General features: G+C 40.9%; 1 protein-coding gene across 2 annotated transcripts in view; it reads right to left on the reverse strand.

The window, feature by feature from the left end:
• The window catches only part of Arid4a (AT-rich interaction domain 4A), a 64,789-nt gene that overhangs the window by 19,593 nt on the left and 27,558 nt on the right, over positions 1 to 17,638 (reverse strand). For both annotated transcript variants that reach the window (XM_040742972.1, XM_040742973.1), the window contains 6 exons: positions 10,978 to 11,050; positions 9,692 to 9,786; positions 9,441 to 9,538; positions 8,343 to 8,574; positions 4,617 to 4,867; positions 2,144 to 2,341 (listed from right to left, as the gene is read on the reverse strand). In XM_040742972.1, coding sequence (XP_040598906.1) covers positions 2,144 to 2,341; positions 4,617 to 4,867; positions 8,343 to 8,574; positions 9,441 to 9,538; positions 9,692 to 9,786; positions 10,978 to 11,050 — 947 coding nt within the window. The remainder of the gene's footprint in view (positions 1 to 2,143; positions 2,342 to 4,616; positions 4,868 to 8,342; positions 8,575 to 9,440; positions 9,539 to 9,691; positions 9,787 to 10,977; positions 11,051 to 17,638) is intronic.

The raw sequence follows: 17,638 nt of genomic DNA on the forward strand, positions 1-17,638 counted from the left end.
ACAGTATTCAGCAACACTGTAAACTAGTTGCCATGGAGACATGAAAAGCACATGGCTCAAGCATGTACAGGTTTTAGGTGCTCTGGTACTGTGATGCCTATGCTAAAGCTGAAAAACCATTTCCTGGAAGATTACCCAATATTGAAACCTTTTGGAACAGAGATAGCTTATTTATTTATAAATGTTTCCTCTTTTTTATTATTGGTTTTTCAAGACAAGGTTTCTCTGTATAGCTTTAGAGCCTGTCCTATAACTCACTCTGTAGATCAGTCCGGCCTTGAACTCAGAGAGATCCGCCTGGCTCTGCCTCCCAAGTGCTGGGATTAAAGGTGTGAGCCGCCGCCACCACCACCTGGCCTATAAATATTTGTTAATTTAGACATTTACTGAGGGTCTACTAAAATACCAGGAATTATAAAATATGCAGAGAACAGATAGAACAAGGCCTTGCTTTCATTTCTGATATAAAAAATAGATAGGCTGTATAATTGAATACAGTCTAAGTAAATACAGTAAGAAAGATATATACCCAATCTAGGGCTAAAAAGAAGAAAGCATCTTGCTCATGAATTTCCCAGGACACATCAGACCAAACAAAGCACAGGCTTTATTCCTATCTGTAGGAACCCCAGGGTGGCCCACCCTGGCCTGGCTGAGTTGCAGTATGCCAGGCACCTCTCACACTTGCAGATGCTCCCATTTTAGAAATATGACTCAATTATCTAGAAACTATAAGGATTCTTTGAAGGTTAGAATTGTACTAGCTTTTAGCAAGATTTGTAGACAATGAAAGGTCCTAGGAGTAATCAGTGGGTGACTAGAGAGGACAATGACAGAACCTGAGCATATGACAAAGAACCACTGGTTAGAGTCATAAAGGAACCCTCAAGGAAACGAGAAGGGTGAAAGGAGAGACATTCGGGCACAACAGGGTTGCACGCAGAGTGGATGGCTGTGAACAAACCTGAATATGAGTGGAAATGTGGACAAAACATGCTCCTGAACTTACCAGAACACAAAGACTCTGCTTAGTCATTAAGACCCTTTAGAGTCATGCTAACAGCTAACACAGCCGACTATGTGCTAGGCATCGCTTTATGCACTTCACGTGCTACTTAACATTGGTCATAATTCTACAACTTATCCGAATTCTACAATCTGGAGATGAGGGAACCGAGTCAGAATAGAGCACACACTTCGTATGTAGAAAAGGTGTGTGGCAATGTGGCTGTATGACAACCCAGAGCAGTCCACGTCTTCACACACACACTCAGAAGGCTCAAGAGAAAAGCAGAACTTAGAATGGCTAGGCCTCAGTGTTGCTCTAGCTGGTCTGACTCAGCTGTCTTCCCTTGAACGTGACCAATTCACAGAACACTGTTACCAGACAAGTCTGCTCCAAGCCCATGAAGGTTCAAAACCGAAATAAGACAACTCCCTAATCATGTCTGAACACAGAAACAACAGGGAACCGTCCAAGCCACAAAAATGACAAAATGGTCTTTCCTCCAGCTAATGAGTTGCTTCTGCTTCTTTACCAATTAAAGGATTAACTGTGATCTGGCCTTCTCTCTTTCTAGGTAAGATTTACTAAGAGAACCAATCATAGAATTACATCAGCTTCCTGACTGTTTGCACACAGAACAAAGACTTTCTTAAACCTACCACATAACAAAAGCTCAAATCTAAGTCCTACCTGGTACGCATTTTAATTACTTAGCCAACTTAAAATTATTACAGTGCTTGACACTGCCTTGACTTCTGATATGGGAAACAAAGATGCAGAGTTAGGATTGTGGGCCTCACTCCCTGACTCTCCTCCACGTTTTCACAGAGTGCTGCACTAGCCCTAAATCCTGGGGTGCGGCCTGAGCTTTCACAGCTTAGCCATCACCCCGGGACATTGATACCCCATGGCTACCCCATTGTGTTCTGCCTCCCTATAAAAAAGGTAATAAACTTAGTTGTTCCAATGGCAGATCCCACTGGTCTCTGGTGAGAGGCACTTGACAGGTCACAAAACGGTGCAAACTTCAAAGTCCTCAAAAATTTAGAACCAAGGTGTGCTTCTTAAACATATACAAGGGTTTCCTACAACACTGCTCTTTTTTAACCATGCAAAAGAGAATGCTAAATTGCTTACCTGACATTCCATCCATAATAATGCACCAAGTATAAAACCTCGCCGTCATCCATCTCGGTGCTTTTAATGCTGGCTTCATAAATTTTCTGAGTTTTTCCTCGTCCATACTTCACTTTCACTTTGGTTCCTGTCAGGCAGGGTTCTGTGTCATCCTCATCGTCCTCTCCTTCTGAGTCACATTTACTTTCAGTGTCTTCCCTGCAGTGAATTACAACATCGATAATGCTACTAATCACTTAATAATGAGAGACAAGAGAAGCCAGCATGGAGACTCTTTACAACCTAAGTTTACCTTAGTAACATGTCAGTGGAGGAGGAGGAGAAGAAGGAGGAGAAGGAGAAGATTTATGGACTACCTGCTAAGGAATTTATTATGTAAAGGTGCACTGTACAGGTCAATCCATACTTCTCAAAGGCCAATCAGCAATCACAGTTAATGACGATGCAGTCAGTAACCACTTTAAACCAAAAAAATTAAAAAAAAAAAAAAAACCGTATGTCCTGACCTTATGGCCTTTTGGATTCATAATCAAATGCCACCTTACTTGTGAGAATTTCCTAAATCTATTTTTTAACTTCTTGTAACTAATTAAATTTACTACCACACAACTATCTTGTCATTTTAGAGTGGTTCTCAGCAAGACAGACTGTTTCGTGCCTAAAATAATGAACAATGGCTGCCTACCTTAAAAACCCGCCTCTTAAACTGGTTTATATTTTACGTATGAGGCTACTTGTTAAATTATAAGAAAGTGATGGCAGAGCAAAGCTTCATAGGGTTTTGTTGATTTCTATTTCTAACTCCTCCCCCAGTGGCTGTTCTTTGATTCAATAATTAAACAGAAAGGGAATTCATATGAGGAGTCTGGCAGTATTTCGAAACTGTAACCATAGAGTGTACTGCCAATTAAGCTTGCAAGCATTCAGAGGACAACTGAATCAAGGATGAATGAGGGGGTCTAAGGATTTCAAACGCTTCAGGAGTGGTCTTAAGTCTCATGTACGGGGCATCATTTCAGTGGCCCCTAGGCACACGACTGAAGCCTTGATAGCGCATTTGCATTGGAAATATCTGCTCTCCAGGGACACTTCTCATAAATATCCTGGAGAAATCATTCCAACACACAAACAGAAATCTCCATGATTCCTGATGCAGACTGAGAATATGTGCTGTTTGTTGTTTGTATATTCAACTTTATTTAATAAAATAGAATATTAACCTTCACATTGAAGATTGAATTCTTTGTTCTAAAATATTTGCTCCATTTTTGTACCAAGTATTTTAGCCACATATTTATTTATATAGACTCGTTATTATAATGGAATCTACTTTTTAAGTAGCTCACCTATGCTTAGTGTTTTAATATTTAATACTGTTCTCAGTCTCAGCTCCCAATTACTTCCTGTTACTTTTTAAATTCTAATGATGCGTTGCTCAAAACTTTTTAAAACTACACTGCTTCACGGATAACTGCACCAGGTCACATGTCTATTTACCAAGCTTCAAGTACCTTTTCTATTCCCAGGTACTACTTCCCTAAACACTGATTCTCCCAATGGTTTATTTACAAATAGTGTCAGCTACTATTCGGACACAGCAGGCCACTTTCCCCAAATCTGGCTTAAGATCGCAAACTCTAGAAAATTTAGCATTATGTAAAAAATAACTAAAAAAAAAAAAAACTGGAGAAAAGCTTCTGCTTCCATGTAAGTGTGTTATGCTACTGTTTTAAAACTTCCCTTTTATTAATATCTAAATTAGTTAAACCCATTTGATCTCATATGCAAAATGGCCCACTACATGGCACAGTGAGGCATTACTTGATCTGGCTGAGCTGCCTAATTTTTGGATATTTTTAAGTCACTTCAATCCATGCAAGTCAAATACATGGAAAAAAAATACAGTTTTCACTCAACAGCAAATAGAATGGACATAAAAATCTGGAATTTACTGATGAGATGTGGGGCAAGAACGTACTCTGCAAACTAGAATCAGGGGTGCATGCCACTTACTCTAATACAGTAACTTGAAAAAGAAAAACGTCTTAAATAAAGCTAACACACAGAAACATCTGCCAGTACTGTGCACCCATGTGCTTGTTAGCTTTCCCACATTGTACCTTTTTTAAAATGGAATTTTTGCTGTCGCTGTTTCCTCTTGTCCACATCCTCCATTTTTCTCCAGCTCCCTTCCCTGCTGTCAACTGCAGGACCTTTCTTTTGACTGGGTGGCGCAGCCTTCTTTGAGGCCACTGTTTAGGGCACAAGTGCTATTAAAATGGTGCGACCAGAATATTCTCCAATTCCGAAAGGCGATACACATCATCTTCACAATGTGTCTCACCTTCATTAGACAAGAGGAATGGAAGTCCCAATAAGAAGACATTCCCTCACACCTGAATCTCTAAGCAGGAACAGAGTGCTGCTGGACCCCAGACAGGTGCCTCTGGAGAACAGACATAAGACAATGTACCTCTCTTGGCTCTTCTCTTCCTCTTCCTCTGAGTCTTTCTCAGAATCCTCCTGCTTTTTAAGCTTCTTCTCTTTGTGCTTTGGTGTACTTTTTCTCCCGAGTAGCAGCTCATTTTCTTTTTTCTCTGCCGTTTCATAGTCATCATCGACATCCTTATTTTCCGTATCATCTGTGATGAATTTGTCTTCGATTTTCTCTTCTTCTATTTCTTTTTTAATCGAATTTGCATCTCGAACAATTTTCCTTCGCCCCTAATAGTGGGGATAAGAGCTTTGAGAGAGCTAACACCACAAATGGAGAAAGAGCAAGAAATGTCTTTACACCTTCTTCTGAAGCCTCCACAGCAGAGACTATGCTGCTTCCGGCTTGAGATCAGACTCTGAACAATTAACTCCCACGTACTAATAAATCTCTTCATTATGCCCACCACTACCACAATCCTGGATGTGCGTTCATAAGGAAACCCTCTTCTCGTAGGGCTGGGAGTACAGCTAAGGGGGAATGGAGCCCTTTTCTAAGTACAAAACCCTGGTTTCAGTACCTAGCACTCCAGCAACCCCCATAAAGTCTCTGCTCCCAGCATTATTTTATCCCATTTTGTTTGGCAGTATTGGGGCTCAGCAGGTGCTTAGCAAGTGCTCCCCCACAGGGCACCATCCCTAACCCTATATATCCCACTCCAAAATACCTGATAACCATGGCTTTAAAATAGTAAGGGAATTACCTATACACTAATAGTAGAATTTCCTACTAACTATGTTGGGCTGGCAAGATGGGTCAAAGTAAAGATACATACTTGCCACCAAGCCTGATGACATGAGCTCATGACCTACCTGGACTCGCATGGTGGAAGGAAAAAGTAACTTCCACAAATTGTTCTCTGGCTTTCACACATGTGCACATGCATGCACGCACACACACAAGAAAATATTTGTTATTAGTAATACTCTTCATAAATCCACCCTGTATCTTATGACCTCTTTGAAAGTTCTGTGATCTCCAATCTTGTTTATTTAAATAAAATAAAATCAAATATCAATATATTTTCTTACAACGAAAATGCAATATCAGTATATTTACATGTTATTGTGTTTTAAGGACATAACAACACCAAAGTCTAAAAAGTGAGATTTGGGGCTGAAGTGATAGCTCAGTGGTCAAGAGCACTGGCTGCTCTTCCACAGGGCCCACGCTTGGTTCCCAGCACTCTTATCAAGAGGCTCACAACGGCCTGTAATTCCAGCTCCAGGAGATCCAACATCCTTTCCTGAGGGTATCTATACACAAATGAAACATACACAGATAAGAACAAGCTGGCGAACTGACTGAAGAGGGAGATTTGAGTATGTATCTAGAGCACTCAGTGGGTCACAGGAGGCAGTTGGCCTGTCCCCAGCAGCCTCTACCAAACCTCTGGCATGCCAACCGACTGCGAGACTGGTGAGCCTCTTCAAGACCTTCTGAGTGTCCCTGCAGAGCAACCTAATATGATGGCAGGACACTTCCCTCCTCTCCTTGGAATCGAGAGGGATTTAAAAGAAAAAGAAAATGAATAAATGAGGATTTGGGGAGGTAGATCAGCATTTAAGAGTCCCTGCTCTACAAGCATGAGGATCTGAATTCAAATTCCTTGCACCTACCTCAAAAAATAAAAGCCCACATATACCCATAACCTCAGTGTTGGGGAGATGAGGGAAGGGCCCAGGAAAAGACAGCAGCATCAGTGGGAATTGCTGGTCATAGTCTACTTCCAGGTAGTGAGAGGACAAGTTTCAAGGGACTAAGGCAGAGAGGGGCAGAACAAGACATCTATGGCCTCTGCATTTAGAGAGATGTGCACATACCCGCCCCCCCCAACAAAAATCTAACAGTTGAACAGGCATGGTACAGTTCACCCCTGTAATCCCAACACTTGAAAAATAGATGCTGGAGGGTCAGAAGTTCAAAGTTATCCACAGCTATACAGTGAGTTGAGTCTAGCCTGAGTATATGAGGCCCTCTCTAAAGCTAAATAAGTAAAATAACAAAACTTTAAAATAGAAAACTTAAATTTACACATTTTATGAAATTCACTAAAAATTTTCACTTATTAGATGAAAGAATCATCTAAAAACACGATTTGAGCTGGGTGGTGGAGGCGCACCTTTAATCCCCAACACTTGGGAGTCAGAGGCAGGTGGATCTTTGTGAATTCGAGGCCAGCCGGTCTACAGAGCTATTTCCTGGACATCTAGGGCTACACAGAGAAACCCTATCTCAAAAAAACTAAAACAAAACAAAAACCAGGATTTCTGGGAGCTGGAGATGTGACTTGGTTAAAAGCACTTGATGCTCTTATAAAGAACCTGGGTTCAATTCTCAGCATCCACATGGTAGCTCACAACTATCTGGAAGTCCAGTTCCACAGGATGTAGTGCCCTTTCCTGGCCTCTGTGGGCTCCAGGTATTCATGTGACACCAAGACATACATGCAGGCAAGCATCAATACACATAAATAAAAATAAACTTTTCTAAAAAGAGAGAAAAACAACCCCTCCCCCCACCAAAATAACACCACAATTTCTGAACACCTACAAGAAAAGGTAACTTCACTTTTCCGTCCATTAAATATGGCTTCACCAACAAATAGGATACATTAAGAACTGGAAGCCAGGCATGATGGTGCTCAATGCCTTGAATCCCAGCTCTCTGGAAGCAGAAGTTAGCTGATTTCTGTGAGTTTAAGGCCAGCATGGTCTAGGACACAGAGAAATATAACAGAGAGACCCTGTCTTAAAAAATAAACACAAAACCAAAAAGAACCACAATTCTTTGAGCGTGTGGCAACCCGTAAGGTGATAAATCACGCTATGTAGCTATCACTGCACACAGATCAGAATAGCAAATGGTAACCCTTCATAAAACTGTAATCAACAGAGAGGAATACAGGGGCCAGTGTGTTTGTGAGTGTACGAGGGGGGGGGATAAAATCAATGTACACACAAATAAAGCCATACAGTATGCACATGGATTTACAATTGGTGGCACAGGAATTATCAAGAGGCAATTCATTCAACTATTTAATGAGCACTTCCTATGTGCTATGCTTCTTGATTCTAGAAGTCTAGATCTCATCAGTGAGCAAAACCAACACTCATACTTGCCCTCAAGGGATACAACTCTGGTACAGAGGGAGAACAGATAAACTCAATGCAGGCACTCCAGACAAGAGTGAGACAGGGGGTAGGCAGCAACTGTAACTACAGCAACCAGAGCAGGTTTCATGGAGGTGACATTTTAGCAAGAAACCTGAAGAAGTAAGAGTACATGGGGCTGAGTCAGATGACAGGGAGCTGAGCAGACTGTCCCAGTAAGACAGTGGATTTTGTGGGTGTGTGGGTTTTTATCCATTTGATTTGGTTGTTAGGACATACGCTGTGGCTCAGGCTGGCCTGGACCACACTGTGCAGCCCAGGCTGAAGGCATGACAAGCTTCTGGCCTCTGGATCCTGAGTCCTTAACTATAGGCATGAGACACCATGACTGGGGAGGAGGGGCTATTCAAGCAGAGGAAGTAATATGTGTTGTACTCGGGAAAGGCAACTACAAAAAGATAACATTATTACAACAATACTAAATATTGGAATAAACTAGGATTACTGCACAAATGTTTGCACACACATGCACAATGTCCACAATAAAACTTTTAAACTAATGCTTGAGGTAGAGAAAACGACTAAAACTCACTCTTGGAGACTTCAGTTCTACATCCTCTCTGTCACTTTCACTGTTTGAATCGGTGTTCTCCTCGGGCTCACTCTTCACCTCCATTAAAGGCATGTCCTGGTCCACTTTTAGATCCTCTTCCATTGATTCTTCAAAGTCTTTTTTTTCCACTTTTACTTTTGGTTCATGGTGGTGAATAGTCCTGAACTGAATATTTGCAGAGCGGCAGTACTCCTCAAAACCATAGAGATATCTAAACACACAATGTTTCATCTTAAGAATCTTAGTCTGTACTCATTGTGAATATAAGGTAAGTAAATAGTAAAAACCAAGCCACTTAAAAAGTATTCTTTGTATATTAGTAATCTCTGAATGCCTTTGATAAAGTTAAACAAAGGTACCATAAACTAAAATGTTGTCCTGAGAAATCGAGACTGTTACAATTTAGCAGAGCTACCCCCTGAACACTGCTATAGAACAGTGAGTGGTCCTCAACCTTTGGAGGTTGAACAACCCTTTCATGGAGGTTACCTAAGACCATTGGAAAACACAGATATTAACATTATGATTCATAAGGGTAGCAAAATTACATCTATGAAGTAGCAACAAAATAATTGTATTGTTGGGGTCACTACAACATGAGGAACTGTATTAGAGGGTCACAGCATTAGGAAGGGTGAGAATTACTGCTCTAGAACACATATATAACCAAACTATAGCCTATTAGCTGCAGCTGCAGATGATGAGCACCCCTGCGCCCGACATTAAAGAGGAAATCAGCATCACAAGGGAGATGGGGAAAGTAGGCTCTAAATTCTGCTATCTCCCAGTCACAAGTGTCTCCCAGTCTAAACTTGAGTACATATGTTTCTTGTTTGGAGTGCTAATGCATTAAAAGGAGACTGTTCCCTTTAAATGTTTATTTTATTATTTATTCATTTATTTAGGTTTCTCAAGACAGGGTTTCTTTGTATAGTCCTGACTGTCCTGGAACCTCTGTAAATCAGACTGATCTTGATCTTACAGATCCTCCTGTCTCTGCCTCCCAAGTTCTGGGATTAAAAGTCTGCACTACATACCCGCCTGACATTTATTCTCTAATGAAGCTGGACTACTTACTTTCTATAAGCAGTTTTTACATTGTAGGAAGCGGCTGAGTTCAAAATTGGAATGCCAAGGTCCATATAAATTTGCTTCCATACAGCACCGCTATCAATCTGGAAAATTAAGGTTTTGTTAACAATTGTCAAAGCAAATAATCATTACACTAGCATTCTGTGTTCTTTAAAAATTATGTATGTCAATCCAACATAAAACAATCAAATTCCTTATCACACAACCACATATTTGCAAAGCAATATTAAACTTACATTGTCACATCCCCCCTGATGATAGACCAGTCTAAAGAGTTTGAAGAGATTGAGGTCTTTATATCCCAAGACAGGTGGTTTGTTGATTGGAGTACCTTTTTTAATGTCAGAGGGAAAAACAAAGCATTTAGTCAATGGGAAAATACTAATCTGAAAGTAAAGATATTTATCTATAATTAATCAAAATCCATTAGTTGGAGGTGTTCATTTAAAGGTTATAAATGACCTAAGACACACTCCCATCTCTGTGTTTCTTATACAGTGAGGGCTTCTGAACTTCAGAAGTTGCACCCTTTGTTTATCATTCAAGTTACCTCTGTAACAATGAAAAGGCTAAAACTGAGCTCGACACTGAGTCTGCTACATGTGGCTAACATTGCTGGTTCACTACAGCACGAGCAAACGAAGCAGGAAGGCTATGGCTCCATCCTTGCTGCTTACCCACATGAAAAACTGCGTGTGCGTCTCTGCAGGGTCACTTCCCAAAGACACAGAATGACTCGGGCCAAATTACCTGACGATTTTCTAGGACTTAAAAATGTCAGTGTCTGACTGTGCTGTCAACTGGGGAAACGGCATCGGACTGAACCAGGACCCCTGAATACAGGTGACAGTGATGTGGCTTGGCCAGTATATGAAGCCACTGGCAGTGGGACCAAGATCTAACTATAATGCATAAGTTGACTTTGTGGAGCCCATTCTCTATGGAGAGATACCTTGCTCAGCCTAGATAGGGAGTGAGCGGATGCCTTGGTCCTGCATCAACACAGTTGGCATCCTAAGGGAGGCCTTGCCCTCTCTGAGGAGCAAATGGAAGGTGGGATGGGAGGAGGAGGGGAAAGTGGAAGAGGAGGAGAGAGGGGGGTACCTGGGACTGGCATGTAGAAAAAAATGATTTCTGATGGCTCTATTTCTTCTACCTCTATGGAAATCCTATCCACCCACTCAGAAAGAGACTGATGTCAATTATCCTCAGCTTGTGGCCACCAAGGATCAGGTGGGTTCACTTGCCTGAGTACAGCATTGCCATTGCAGTAAATGACTACACAGATTAACATTATGATCGGTCACTTTCTACTTCTGATTATTTTCATCTTTTTATAAATGCGAGGGAGACCAAATTTAATTATGTAACTACTGATTTTCTATGCATTCTACTTAAAATTGTTTGTTTGTATTCCAAATATTTAACTACCATCAGGTATCACTGATTCATACACTTTCACTGGAATATAAGGTACTCCTAATATAGCAGAAACAATGCTCATGCCATAAAAATGACATACCTCTGTCTTCCATAAACTTATAAAGCTGTTGGAGGAAGTTGTCCCTCTCTTCAGGATCAAGTTCTTCCTCAGGCTGTAAAGGCAAGCACAGTGAACAGAAAGAGAAACAATGTTAACTTTGTATCCAGAACCCCTGGTAGTCACATTTTAATGCTTTGGCTTTAAACTTCTGGGGCTCAAACTCTAAGCCTCCCAGATCAGTGCTAGGTCAGTGCTCCATCACTGAGTTGACCCTGTCCCTGCCCTTAGCTTAGCTCACATTCTGATAACAAGGACCTGTAGGCCAGGCTACTATCCCCTTCATCTCATATCCTACTCTGACACAGCCCTGAGTATCATCAAGTAAAGAGGGAAATATTCCAGAATGCAGCAAGTGGACTGTTGTTACTTCATTTTTTATCTGGGGGGGGGATTGTCACGTGGCTCCTTCAAATACATTGGGAGATGAGCACAATAATGACCAAAATGTTTTTATATAAAATAGTATCACTGAATAAATACAAACAAAGGTTGTAAAGTCAGTGGCAAGGGTTTTTTTGTTTAGGTGAGACTTTTGGCCCAGACCTCATCACCCCCCTAGTCCACTCCCAGAAAACAAAGTTAACACATAATTACTTAGTTGTGTGTCTGCTTCTGCAAGAAACTGAATTTCAAAAACCACCTGCTTAAGTGTTTTTATTCATTTATATAAATCTAATAATATTTTCCTATAGTATCATTATGGATTAAAATAAATTATCCTTGGGCTGTCAAGATGGCTCAATGGATAGAAGTACCACCACCATGCTTGACCACCTGAGCTCAATTCCTGTGTCCCACATGGTGGAAAGAAAAACTGATTCCCACAAGTTGTCCATCCATTTAATATCATACATATGCCATGGCGCGCGCATACACACACACACACACACACACACACACACACACTTAAGTTTGTAAAACTAAAACATCTTTTTTGCTGCTTTGGTTTTGTCACAGGCAGAAGAGGTAAGTGTAGATTGTGGGAACCAGGATGGAATGAACGGTTCTGCTGGGGTTCAGCTGCCTTCGTAACATTAAATAAAGCCTTTTCCTTGTGGCTTGTGGTCCCCGTGAAACAAGCAGCAGAAGACAGAGCTGAGGGACACTGCGACGCGAAAAAGACAATGTGCTAAAGAGCCAGAACTTGCCAGTGCACACACCTTTAATCCCAACATCTGGGAGGCAGAGGCAGGTGGATCTCTCAGTTCAAGGCCAGCTTGGTCTATAGAGTGAGTTTCAGGACAACCAGGGCTACAAGGAGAAATCCTGTATCCAAAAACAAAAAAACAAACAAACAAAAAAAAGGAACCAGAATCTGATAGCATAGTAGACATAAGTTGTCCAATGAATTAGATTTATGTTTTTAAAGTTCTCAGCCATGAATGAGACTAACAAATTGGAAAGGAAAAGGAAGCCGTCACAATAGTTCAGTCTATGAGCTTTGGGACGTGGTTACTTTATTCCCAGCTTTAATCTCTGATGACTGGCATGAAGTTAGACGACATCATTGCACCTGAGTTGAGATTTTCTCCCGTGTTTCACAATGGCTGCTAGAAACTAATGCTCTACAACAAAGCCCTGAAAACTGGGGATGATTAAGAAGGGCTAGAGACACTCCTAAGACACAGGTGAGTGGCAAACTGCTCACCCGCACCTCTCACACATTTCTGGAAAAGAATGCTCATTCAGAAATGCCATAAATCTAGTGACAAATGGAATTTACACCACTTCATTGGGGAGATAGATACAATATGCTACCTTTTTTTAAAAGACAGTGTCTCCTTCTGTAATCTAGGCTAGCCTCCAATTAGTGGCAATCCTCCTGTCCAAGTGCTGAGATTACAGGCATGAGCCACAAATGAAGGAATACACACCTCATTTTTGCTGTTAAATTTCCTAGCTAGCAAACCTATCTTACAGGTTGCAAATCAGGAAGGTACCCAAACTGTCAAAATACATATGGAGGCTGGCCTGGAAATTGGAGCTATCTTCCTGCCTCTGCCTCCAGCTACAGTTACAGGGTAAGCACTACAACCAGAGTGTGTCTTTTATTGTATATGCCCTGTGATAGCCAACAGTGAGAGAAATGGGAAGACAAGGCCAGCTTTTAACTCATATACCCAACGATGCAACAAGGAGCTTCCAAGCAGTATCAGAGAGGTGGCTGGGAGATATGAGACACAGGAAAGTGAGAATAAGAATATGAACAGGGGTCAATTCATCAAAGTCAGACTTTCAAAGGCCAGAGATGAAACCATATAAAACAACAACAACAACAACAAAAAGATACAAAATCTAGTGTTCATTTGACACGGACTAAAAGCTATTGAAGAATTCCTAGTGGGCCAATTTCAACCAAGTATTGTTAGAGAAGAACTCTTTGACAAGGTATAGAAAACTGTCTCAAATTGGTCAAAGGAAAAAAATTATTTAAACACCACAAAAGTATGAAAGATGAGAGAGAGATTACTTAGAGTATAGTGTCTTTAAGAGATATTTTGAAGAAAAGTTGTGTCAAAGATTGTTCTAATTAACCTTCAAACAACAGTCCAACACCTTGTTTCAAACAGTAATTTCCTAAGACTTTACATAATCCACAAGTATTCCTTTATTCAGAAACTAGGTGATGAGGTTTAATATAGGCCAGGCTCTCAAAGCTGGCTGCCTGGGCACCCTGGGGAGGAAGGATGAAAAACAAAGTCCCTGGCGTACCTTGGGTTCACTTACAGCATAGGAAAAAAGAAACAAAAATCGGAATGCTTGTGAAACCTCAGCCTAAGTTTTCTCATAAGAAACAGCACTGTTGAGTGTTTTAAAGGAACCATGGAGTAATATGTCTAACTTTCCTCCATAATCACACACACATACAATCACTTAAATATACATACATATACTGCTAAGAGGGTTAAAAAGTCTTCATTTAAAACAACAAGTCTGTAGAAAATAATTTGGGTTAGCCATCGTCACTTGCTCAAACTTGCTCCACTACAGAGCTACGAATTCTAGGAGTGATAAGAAAGGGGTATCTTCCTGGTGGCAAATAATCTAGTACAACAGACACCTCCCTACACCTCAGTGAGACAGTTAATAAAGATTGCAGAGAGATAGTTCAGCAGTTAAGAGCACTTGTTGCTCTTGCTGGAAAAGGGTTTGGTTTCCAGTACTCACAGTGTCTTTTTTGTTTGTTTGTTTGTTTTTGTTTTTCGAGACAGGGTTTCTCTGTATTGTTTTGGAGGCTGTCCTGGAACTCGATTGGTAGACCAGGCTGGCCTCGAACTCACAGAGATCCGCCTGCCTCTGCCTCCCAAGTGCTGAGATTAAAGGCGTGCACCACCACCACCCGGCCCCACAGTGTCTTATAACCATCTGTAACTCCTATTCTGGGGGTCTTCTGTGGGCACCAAGCCTGCACACAGTGCACAGACATACATTCAATCAAAACACTCATACACATTAAATAAAAAAAAATCTTTAAAAAAATTAAGAAAAGGCTTGGCACAGTGATATGCACCTACAGCCTCAGCTACTCAGGAGGCAGAGAACTGTGTGAGCACAGGAATTCAAAGTCAGCCTGGGCAGCATAGCAAAACCCCATCTCATACAGGGAGAGGAATAAGGAGAGGGAGTGAGGGAGGGTTTAAAATCTTGATCTTTGATGAACACTGAAGAACTATCTACAAAGTTTCAAGCACAAATGCTGACAGTTGAACAGGGAACAGTAGGAAACAGCTCTAATCCCAGCATTTGGGAGGTAAAGGGAGGAGGGGTTCAAGGTCATTGTCAGCACAGAGCAAGTCTGAGAACAACCTCAGCTTCCAGAGCTCCTGCCTTAAACACATCCGAGCTGGTAAGACGGCTCTGCGGGGAAGAGTACTTGCTACCAAGCCTCATGTTCTAAGTACAAGCTGCAGAACCCACATGGGAGGAGAACCGACCTCCACAAGTTGTCCTCCAACTTTGAGACAGACTCTAAGGCATATATATACCTGCCTCCTCCACCCCCAAAAGATGCAGACATAAATGAGTAAATACAAAACAAGAGAAAAATAAGTTAAAAAATTAAACTGCCAACATTTGTGACAAGTCCAAGAGCCTGACAGCAGTGAATTACCTGAATAAATAAACCTGGAATAAATGTGGCATTAAGTAATGCTCATCACACTGCTTTGAAAAAAGAGATGGTATTACATAACATGCTTTAGAAATATTTCAATTCAAAAAGGTAAAAACCACAACCTCTTTTATGCCCTAAAATTATTTTATTCCCAAAGGGATGACATGTAGTTCCTGTTTTTTAGAAAACTGACCTCAGATCTAGTGCACAGAACAGAATGGAGGAGGGTAAGCGTGGACACACCAGCACACTAAGGTGCCATTGCATCAGTCCAGGTAAAGACAGGGTGCAAAAGTGGGAACACACCAGCACACTTAGTCCAGGCAACGCAGGGATTGCCTGGACTTTGGGTGGCAGAGTATTTACAGAAAGAAACAGCAAATTAAAGAGCTATTCAGGTTGGTAGAAGAAAAACGGGTTTGTGTATCTGAATGGATTTGATGAGGAGGACCAAGAAAAGAATCGAGACATATTCCATTTATTCTCTGTGTCTAGCTTAGGCAACTGGGTATGGTGCTTCTACTAAAGTAAGTTAGGAATGCCCAAGGGAAGACAAAGGAAGGCAGGAGAGGCTGTGTGCAACTGAGTCTGATACTTACAAACAAGGCATTTCCATGGCCAGTTTAGTATAAGTGCCTGCAGCTAAGAGACAGCTGAGATGCACATCTAGATTCAGAGTTATTCTATCACTTGGTTGGGAAGCAAACCAGAAAATGAATGTCACATCATGACATCTGAATGCTACTAGGGAGTGAGATGAGATAAGACACACTTTTGCTTGGCTGAAGGTCTCTGGTGTCTGTCAGCAAACTTGTTCTGGTCGTGATGACAGGACAAGACACAGTGCAGGAGAGAAGGAGAAGGCAGGGACAGCACCTGTAACTGAGCAGCCTGGCCAGAGGGGAACAGCCAGCAGAGGAGGGAATGCAGGTTCTGTGGTGGGGGGTGGGGCGCAAACAGAATGGTATGGGTTCAAGGAGGAAAAGACAGCTAGGAGCCAGGACTTCCTGATCCAGAGCAGAACCCCGGGGACCTGGCTCTCAGGGGACGACACACTGTCGGCTGTGCCTGAGAAGGAGGCTTGCTGTAGGGTCTATAGCCACTCTCATGAAGGTTATTGAGCTGGAAGCTAGTTCCCATTTGAAGCTCAGGAGTTTCTTTCCAAAGCCGGAGTGGAGACAAGGTGATGTTCAAAGATGACCTGGTTACAAACACTGAACTGACAAATAGTTGGACACTCAATAACACCTGATTCTAAAATTTACAAGCATACCATTCTTTACTGTTACATACATGTAGAGTACTTCCAGAAGCCCAAAGGATGTGATATAGTTACAGTAAGACACTGTTTTACAACCTAACAACGTCCTCCTTAAAATAATTATATGACTACTAAATTACCAGTTAACCAAGTAGCTTATTTTTTATTTAAATGTTGGTAACCATCAAGATATGATACTGGTGCCATCATCAAGATTTTCATATATGACTCAAACCTCTTATATGACCACAGATATAAGGTATTATTGCATGAAGTGTTTTAAAATACAAAAAAATTTAACTGCATTAGAAGGCTAAAGAAATGGCTCCACTGCTAAGAGCACTGACTGCTCTTCCAGAGGTCCCGGATCCATCTGTAACTCCAGTTCCAGGGCATCTGATACCCTCTTCTGGCCTCCACAGCCACCAAGCATGAAAGCAGTGTATAGACACATGTAGCTAGAATGCCTACACAGAGTAATTATTTTGAAAATGTAGCTATATTTATGTGAACAAATGTATAAATGAGGTCTCACTAGGTGAATTCAGCGTGGTTCAAGTTTTAAGCTACAACAGTGAAGATTTTTCAAAACTCACTAGGACTTAAAAAAAATGTGTATGCCTATTTTGCCTGCCAGTATGCAAATGTACCACATGCATGCAGTACCTGAGGGAGTCAGAAGATGGCACTGGATCTTCTGGAGTTGGAGTTACAGATGGTTGTAAACTGCAATTTAGGTGCTAAGTACCAAACTGCTCTTGACCTGAGTCATCTCTCCATTCCACAGTTAGGACGTTTTTATTTGCTTGTTTAGTAGTCTAAATTTAAGCAAGTTGTTATATTTGAATGTTAGTGAGTATCTAAGTTATTCATTGAAAGCTGGTGTTTCAATCTACTTAAAGCTTAGTTTTGTAGGAGTTATTTGATACAGCTATAATACTTATATTACATTTAAAAATATTTAGCTTTTACTGACAGCTTTCCTGGTGATTTTGAACAATCATCAACAAATACTTTTAATTTATAATGGTCATAAATCAATACAGGTAACATTTGATTTAAATACCAAAAAATTAATAGTCATATTCCCAGGAATTAAAAAACTCAAGTACTTATGACTTTTAGAATAATGGAAAATTATCTTGGGTAGCAAATGTAATGATAATCCCTAAAAAATTCTCAAGATTGGAGAAATGAGTGTATTAATACCTCAGACTAAAAAGAACAGTTTGTATAAAAACTTCACTAATTTCAATTTTCATTGC

This window comes from Mesocricetus auratus, unplaced genomic scaffold, assembly GCF_017639785.1.
Source record: "Mesocricetus auratus isolate SY011 unplaced genomic scaffold, BCM_Maur_2.0 Super-Scaffold_15014, whole genome shotgun sequence".
Classification (NCBI taxonomy): Eukaryota; Metazoa; Chordata; class Mammalia; order Rodentia; family Cricetidae; genus Mesocricetus; species Mesocricetus auratus.